Below are 8,773 nucleotides of genomic sequence, written 5' to 3'. Positions count from 1 at the left end.
TTCAACACTGTGCTAAAGGTTCTACACAGGGGAATAAGGAAAGAAAAATAAAAGGAATCCACATTGGAAAGGAAGAAGTAAAACTATCTTTATGTTGCAGATGATATGATCCTATCTGTAGAAAATCTTTAAAAATCCACTAAAAAACTATTAAAAATAATAAGCAAGTTCAGCAAGGTTGGAGGATATATTATACATATACACAAAAAAACATTTGTGCTGTTATACACTTGCAATGAACCACCCAATAATGAAATTAAGAAAACAATTCTATTTATAATAGCACCAAAAATAAACTATTTAGGAATAAATTAATAAAAGAAGTACAAATCTTATACTCTGAGGACTACAAAACATTTTAAAAGAAATTAAAGATCTAAATGAATAGAAAACATCCCATGTCCAAGGACTGGAAGACAACATTGTTAAAATGGCAATTACCCAAACTGAAGTAGAGATTAACAAAATCCCTGTCAGAATCCAGCAGATTCTCTGTAGAAATTAACAAGCTGATCCCAAGATTCATATGGAATTGCAAGGGACCCAGAATAGCAAAAATAATCTTGAAAAAGAACAAAATAGGAAAACTTTGCTTTGTATATACATAAAGACGCTCTAAAAAGAAAAACTAATAGTGATAGGAATAAAGAGTGATATGCTGGTAAACCAGCTCTCCAAAGAAAAAAAAAAAGCCCTAATTTGTAGTGTTTGCCAATATCTATGGTTAAATATTCTGACCATAATCAACTTCAAGTTTCACTGAATATGAAGTTGGTAGACTCACACACACTGGTATGAGCTGGCTCTAGCATACCACTAACCGAGACAGGGATGAGTGGGAAACTTGTCAAGGTTTACCTTTTGGTTACACATGCACACACACATATATATGTACATGTGCACACATATATGTATATATGTAAATTTTATTTTAAAACTTCATAGGTATTATCTATTCATAAAAAGTAATCAAAAAAGAAAGAAAAAATACAGCGTATTTAAAACTACTACATAAAGCCCCAGGTACATAGGAGTAGCTTATTTAAAGGTAGCTTTTTAGGGAAGGGGCGTTGTGGTCCTGGGGAAAGTAGCAGAAGAAAGCTTAACTTTTAAAAGCAGAAATGAATTGAAATTCTGGCTCCGCCTTTTAATACTGGGTGAACGTGGTCAATCTCTCCTGGCTCTTTTTCTAATCGGAAAGTGAAAATAGTAATAAAACTTGTCCTATATAGTGTGACATTTCCAAACTATAATCTAGGCAACAAAAACCAGACCAAAACTTCTGATTCTGACAAATTTTTTGTAATAAAATTTAAGATGTATAGGATAGAATTTGGTGCTATACCAGAAAGAGCCCTGGAGCCAGGTATAAGTCAAACAACTTCTGGCTCCTATGGGCTTCAGTCCCTTCACCTGCACATGAAAGAGTCAAAGCAAAAGATGTAGACAATCCTTCCAAATCAAACAGTCTACAATCTACTTCACTTGTTACTCATGATTATTCACAATAGCTAGAGAAAGGTGTGTATGAATAACCAAAGCTAAACATTAAATGTGTTAACATAGACAAGATTATATATAATTTATATAAAATGTTAACTACTTTATATCATCTGAAACACCAGTGATTTGCTATGTAGTTGCCTTCACAACTGGAGTTTCCACTCTGTAATTTAAAAGCAATGAATGTGATATAATGTGTATTCACCTTCTGATGAATTCAGAAAGCAGAGGCAAGTAGTAATTCTCTTATCAGTATACCTACCATTATCAAATGCATATCTTTTACTGCATTGCAGAGATGAAGTAAGGAAAATCTGTACAAATTTGTGCTTATTTTTATTCACATACTAGAGAGACTTCAAGCTTTTCACAATACCTCTTAAAAGAAGTAAAGCAGAATACACACCATTTCAAAAAGACAATTCAGGGAGAATGAATGAAATCCTTAATATTATTTTTTTCAAGTAATGAAAGAATAAAGACTATTCTAGAATGATATAAATGCAAAGCCAAGCCAATAAAAGCCTACCCCTTGAGTGAGTTACCTCAAAAGAATTAAAGGTTAGATGTGTTTACATATTATAATATTAATCACAACATTTTAAGACCAACGACTGTGATAAACACACTTTCTTTAAAAGTGTTCCACTTAAAACACATTTGGATGAGATTATTTCCATTGAAGTACATCCATTCACAGAAAAATTTTAACATAAAATAATTAAAACAATGTATTCAAATATTTCACTATTGCCTGTCCTTCATGTTCATATTCATCAGTGAAGAACCCAGTAGACTGATGTCTTCTATCCAATTAAACAATAATAAAGAATGTAATCAACCACAAACTCAATATCCTTAGAGAAATAATGTTTAAAAAGCGTAAACTTGGATTGAGCATGGGTTTATTTCTGCTCCCTCCTAAAACTGCACTAAAACTGTAGTAAAGGAATTTAATTTCAAAAAGCATAAACCAAAGGGGGGAAGAAAACAAACAAACTCACAAAGATAAAGAGAATGGAAGAGACAACAAGATGTAAGATATGTCAACAAGAATATCAAAATGTATACAGAAACAGTAATGGACTTTATATGACTGAATAAGCTGAAATCTAAATGCTTACAGAGGAAAAAAGACAATATGACATGACCTTCAAAATCCAGAAGTTCAGGAACTGGAGACATCAAGTACTACACAGAGCAGGGGTAAGGCAAGATATTTAAAACAATGAATGGCTTAAAGTCAGTATAAGGAGCAACTTGAATCCCAAATCTTACTCAAACCCTACCCATGTAAGTGACTACCTTTTCCTGATCTTCCCAGGTATAGGATGGCATTCCTTGGAGGAACTGAACCAGAAAGATACCAAGGATGAATTCCACAAAGCATAATAGAGTATAAGGGTAAGATATTAGACCAGTGCTGCCCAAAAGAACTTCTTGTGATGATAGAAATGTTCTATATTTGTGATGTCCAACACAGTAGTCACCATCCACATGTAGCTTACCGAACAGTTAAAACATGGCTAGTGCTAAAGAGAAACTGAATTTTTTATTTTATGTAAATTTAAATAGTAGCTATTTAATAGCTAATGGTTGCTATATATAGCTAGTGGCTCCTATATCGGATAGCACAATACTAGACCAAAAACAAAGATTGAGTGAAAGCCTGCCTGGATGGTAAAATCTCCCCTCATCCCTGGCTCCCAGAAGGCTGGCAACCAGGTTTATAGCATACAGGCAGAACAATGGAAGATTTTCTCTGGAAACCCTGAATAGTCCCAGGAAGATAGATGATCTGTTCATTCTCACATCTGGAGATCACCCAGTGAAAACAATTAAACCACAGTGAAGCCTCATCAATAATATCTACTCTACAACAAGCAAATCTTCTAATCTGCTCTTTAGTAACTTGCCTTTAAATAAGGTTGCATTTAAGAAAAGTCTCAACATGAAAAGAACTCTGAGAACATAGAGAAGTCAAAAGAAAACTTCAAATAAACTATTAATACTCTCACATTAAAAAATTACACCCATAAAGGGAAAGGATATGTCAAAAATGGACATGATTAAAGCATAAGTAAAAGTTCTTGGAAATTAAAAATACAATCAAATAAAAAGTTCCAGGTAAGGGTTAAAAGGAAATAGGTAAAAGGCTCAGAAAGCAGAACAATAATAAAAGGATCAATGAGAAAAAGAATAAGGAATTTAATCCAGGAGGTCCAACATCTCACTAACAGGGACTCCAGAAAGACACAGAACATAGAGACAAGAACATTATCAAAGAAACAATATAGGGAAATTTTCCTGAAGAATATAAGGCCTTGCACATGAATGACAAAAGAATAACACTAAGGCACATTGTTGAGAAATTTCAGAACATAATAGGGAAAAAAATTCTAAAGGATTTCAGAGAGAAATTATGAAGAATGGCACTGGACTTCTGAACAACATTAGAAGTTATAAAACGGTGAAGTAATGCCCTCAGAATTTTGAGAAAAAGTTATTTCCAATCTTAAATGTCTACAACCCAAGAATTAGAAATTCTGGAGGTTATACTCTACGAAAACAAAAGATCTCACACACACACACACACACACACACACACACACACACAAAGAGGAAAAAATTGGGATCTGAAAAATTGAGAGGAGAATGATAGCAGTGCACTGGGCCTAGAAAGCAGCCAGTTCAAACTGGAGAGAAAATTGCTCTCCAAAAAGATTTTCAAAGAAAAAAAAAATCAAACTCTAAATTTCTAATACGTTTATAATAAAAAAAAAATGTGCAGTTTTGTAGAGACATGAGGAAAAGCAGCAAGATACACAGAAAACGAAGCAAATCAAGAAAAAAAGAGAAATGATAAATTCCAGGAACAAAAAGTTGGACAAGGAAATAATATGTCAGTCAAATCATTATGCTGTATATCTTATACAGTGCTGTATGTCACCATATATACTGTATGTCAACTATATCTCAATAAAACCTTTAAAAAAGAAAGGAAATAATCATATATATTACTTGGCTTAACAGTCAACAACACTTTATTATATATAGATGCTATAAAGCAAATATGGATTTTTTAAATTAACCAAAAATTCTGATATAACAATATTGAGAAAATGAGGGAAAAGAAGAGGGCAGGCATAGTGGCATGGGTGAAAGGGAACATAAAAGGTAAATCCTCATCAACAATAATGATAAAGTTTAAACTGAGAACTCTATAAATGGCAGTAAAAATTGTTATTTAGAAATATGCAAATAAATACTAAATGAGCCAGACGAAAGTTTGCTTCTAGGAAGTGGGGAAAGACTGGAATGGATAGCTATTTTTCTTTTAGTATTAGTTGGTGTTTTAAAACTGCAAATACTATATTGCTAAAAAAAAAAAATCAATCGTTTTTTAATAAAGTATTACCACACTCTGATAATTTTCAAAAAGGCCACAGCTTAAAACCTAACCATACCTCCTGCAAATTTTGGTCTTCTTGAGTCCAAGAATTTAAAACATGTGCTCCAGAGTCACTCACAATGAAATTCACCTAATAGATTTCAAAGAAATAATTAGTATTCAATTCCAATTCCACCCGATTACATCATATTTAAAATGTAAAGTTTGTTACTAGTTAATAGTAAAAATAATTTAAAATAAAATAATAGTCTCTAGTACTGATTTGTTGATTGAGTCATTCATTTTATAGGTATAGAATGCCTAGTATGCACTGGGTGCTATTCTTGACACTGGGTATATGGGAATATAGTGATGAATAAAACATTTCTGACACTCACAATGTGGGGAAAGCCAGGAGTGTACTAAGATAGAGAGCAGTGCAGGGAGAATACAAACAAATAAATGAACAAGATAATTTCAGAGAGTGATAAATGTGAAGATAAAGAAGTTGGTTAGCTAATTAAGGTTGGCTAGACAAAGAAGGACTCTCTGTAGAAGTGGCAATTGAGGGGAATTCAAAATGACCAAAAGAAACCAGCCACAGAATGAGCTGGGGGTAGAGAATTCCTGGTACAGTGAATAGCAAACGCAGAAGCCTCTAAGTGGGTACCTTCAAACAAGTGAAGGTTAGAGCAGGCAGAAGGGCAGGTGATAAGCTCAGAAAAGTAGGCAGTAGCCATATCACCTAGGGTACTGAACACTAAAATAATGGATATGGACTTTATTCTAAATTTTAAAGTAAAATGAAAACAACAAAAAAATACTATCAAGTAAGATGACAATGACAGTAAGGATATATTAGAAATATATCAAATGATGACTATGTTCCCTTTTTGGAGAAGTGTGATATTTCTTTCCACTGAACTATATAAAATAATCCATTATCTTTCCTAATAATATGAAATACTAGTTTTGCTTCCCCAATAAGTTTGATAAGTAGCCTTCTATCACAAGGCTTATATGACAGGGACATATTTTACTAGTCACTTTACTTACGTTATCTCATTAAAATCTTACAACAATTGTAGGAAGTAAGTATTATGCTTCCATGGGAGGAAACTGAGGCTTGGAGAGATTAATATGATTGAGGTCACTCTGCTAATAGCTAATAATGCCAGGATCTGAGCCAAAGCCTGTGTCATAAATCGCTACATTATCTTTCTATTTTTTTACCCTATATAATGCACAATTTGCAAAGGAACTAAAACTTACATTTTAATTTGGAATATATATGAATGTATATTATACTATTAGACTCTATGTTCAGCGTTACTGTTATCGCCCTGTCTGTGCCAGTCTAAGAATTGATTAGGTCGCAGCCTAGGACGCTCCAAAATGAGACAGAAAGCAAATCACCCACTTATGGCTAACCAAATGACTTTCCCAAAATAAAACAGTTGAGATTCTGAAACCCGAAGATAATTTTTATACTTGAAAATTTCTATCAATATGCAACTTTGCTTATTATTAGTAAAAACAATTTCTGCTTAGCATTCTTAAGAGCATTTCTCTAATATGGCCAAATCCTGTAACAGTTTAGCACATAGTCATGAGGACTATGTATTAGCAGCCAGCCTTAGGTTCAAATTCTGGTTCTGCCTCTAACTAGCTACGTGACTCAGCTTAAGTTTCTTCTTAACCTCAGTTTCTGCATCTCCAACACGGCAGTAATAAACAAGGCTGATATTCAGATGGTACATAACAGCAGAGTCAAACAAATTGCTTATAGCCAACATCTCCCTTCTGCTTAGGCTGGCAACAATCAATGGTCAGTGCCTGTTCCATTCTGGTTATTATATACTTTAAATATTATCCCAGTAATTATAGTAGCTACCTCATAGGATTTTTGTCAGAATTAGAGGAGTTAATACATATGAAGCACTTTGGAACATGCTTGGCACATGTTAAGTGCTCTATAATTATTAGCTGTTATTGTTGGTCCCAATTAAATACACATAACATTTAATCCCAAAGGAGAGTTCTCATATCACATTTTTAAAGTTAGTAAACAAACAGTTCTAAGTCAAATCTACAGCAAATTCATATATATAATGTAATAGGCAGTTAAGTGCATCTCCAAAATCATGATTTGCTCATACTTCACACTCACCAGCTTTTTGAAAGGAAATATATCATACATTATTCTACAATATTCCATAGAAGATTCTACTGAGCAAGTCCACAATGATTTAGAAATGGGGGCCAAAGGGATAATTCCTTGAGTCCTATTCTTCACCAGCATATCAAACTCGACATGCTGTCTGCATGATTCTGCCATGTAAGGGCAATGATCCACAACAAATACTGTTTTATGAGATTCAGAAAAAATCTTCATTTTCTTTTAACCTGTAAGGGATAAAATATATTAGCCAAATGGCTTATACATAACACTATTTTAAATTATTCCTAATTAATGTGTCTTTTCTTCAAGATTTGATAGGGAACATGAATAATCAGCACCCAAAGAAATTCATCCAATAAAGGACAAGATTTAATGAGGTCATGATCAGAAAGTAACTACCAATTCAAGGGCTGAGCTACACCACATTAAGCTGTCACTCTATCAGTCACAGGCAAAATTACAGTCTACATATATTTTTTTTGCTTTTTGAACTTAAAATAGTCATAAGAAAATATTTTTACAAATTGTACTTGATTCCTTTACATAATACCAAGCATTATAAATGACAAATACTCTTCAAATATACTTTCGATAATCCTTGCTAGTTGATATCAATCACATATAAATCTTCAGACCAAAGTCACCAGTTTTGAGCTTCCCTCCAAAAAGTCTCAAGACTTCTGAAAAAAGGGTTGGGGGTAGAATTAACAGGAAAGAGGAGTGACAGCAAAAGGAAAGACCAAAGCATAACAGACATCCCCGAATATAACTATATTGGGTCTTCGTATTAGGACAAGGAGCCCAAATTCACACTTTCCCCCTTAGCTTTTGAAACATCACAGTAATTTATCATGTAGAACAGAAACTTAGTTGCTACTATCACATTGGTGGGGAGCAGAAACTTTTAAAACTTCTTGTAACAACTCTCGCTAATAAAATAGACTGAATAGACAAACCACATTCAAAAAGCACATGGTAAGCAGAGCAAGTGTTCATCAAAACGAACTGACTTTTTACGATCCAGCTATTTTCTTCTCTTGCTTTCAAAAGCATTTCCCCTTCATGCAGAACTTTTCTTTGAGAAATCTAAACACACTCTGCTGGAAGGTGCGAGGGTGGAAAGTACAAGGTGAGTGGATAAGGAAGACCTCAGGATTGAGGTTAGCTTACTTTCGTGCCTGGTCCTGCAGTGAAAACGAACAGAGGCTATGGACCACAGCCTCTCTGGCAAAGGCTGCTGGCTGGGTGGGGAGGGTCAGCGCACAGTCAGGAGTGTCTGGTACCAAAGACAGGGTACTATGATTTCCCCGCTCATCTCCTAGTACACCGATTCTTCCCAAGCTTCCTAAATGCAGGAGCGCGCGCGTGCGCGCGAACACACACACTCACACACTGGGACTCGCGCGTGCTCAAAGCACTCTTCGACGGCCCCGCCAAGCCGCCCTTCCCCCTCGGTGGGCCAGACGCCCAGGTTGCTGAAGAGGAAGAGGGCGGAGCCAAGGGAAAAATAATGCCTCCGACCCTTAAGATTTTCTACCCGCTAATTTTCCCAATGACCCATTGGGAAGTTTGTTCTGGGCGACCTGAGAGCCTCCCCAACAGCGAAGTACCAACCACGGTACCGGCTAAACCAGCTACGGCCCCTTAAGCATAAGGCCCTCCCACCCGGCCTCCCCTTCTGGGTCTCTTCACCCCTG

General features: G+C 35.0%; 1 protein-coding gene across 4 annotated transcripts in view; it reads right to left on the bottom strand.

Moving 5' to 3' along the window:
• Positions 1–8,763, bottom strand: part of INTS13 (integrator complex subunit 13) — a 33,663-nt gene extending 24,900 nt beyond the window's left edge. The window contains exons 1-3 of one of the 4 annotated variants that reach the window (XM_039882453.1): positions 8,247–8,763; positions 7,065–7,300; positions 4,971–5,045 (exon numbers count right to left, since the gene is read on the bottom strand). In XM_039882453.1, coding sequence (XP_039738387.1) covers positions 4,971–5,045; positions 7,065–7,289 — 300 coding nt within the window. In that variant the 5' untranslated portion in view covers positions 7,290–7,300; positions 8,247–8,763. The remainder of the gene's footprint in view (positions 1–4,970; positions 5,046–7,064; positions 7,301–8,246) is intronic. The other 3 variants (XM_039882455.1, XM_039882452.1, XM_039882454.1) reach the window with 3 other exon arrangements.
• Positions 8,764–8,773: the final 10 nt, after the last annotated feature.

The sequence above is a fragment of the Pteropus medius genome, unplaced genomic scaffold (assembly GCF_902729225.1).
Source record: "Pteropus medius unplaced genomic scaffold, Ma_sr-lr_union100, whole genome shotgun sequence".
Classification (NCBI taxonomy): Eukaryota; Metazoa; Chordata; class Mammalia; order Chiroptera; family Pteropodidae; genus Pteropus; species Pteropus medius.
Note: the sequence above shows the minus strand (reverse complement) of the source record. Positions and strands in the feature narration are given on the sequence as shown.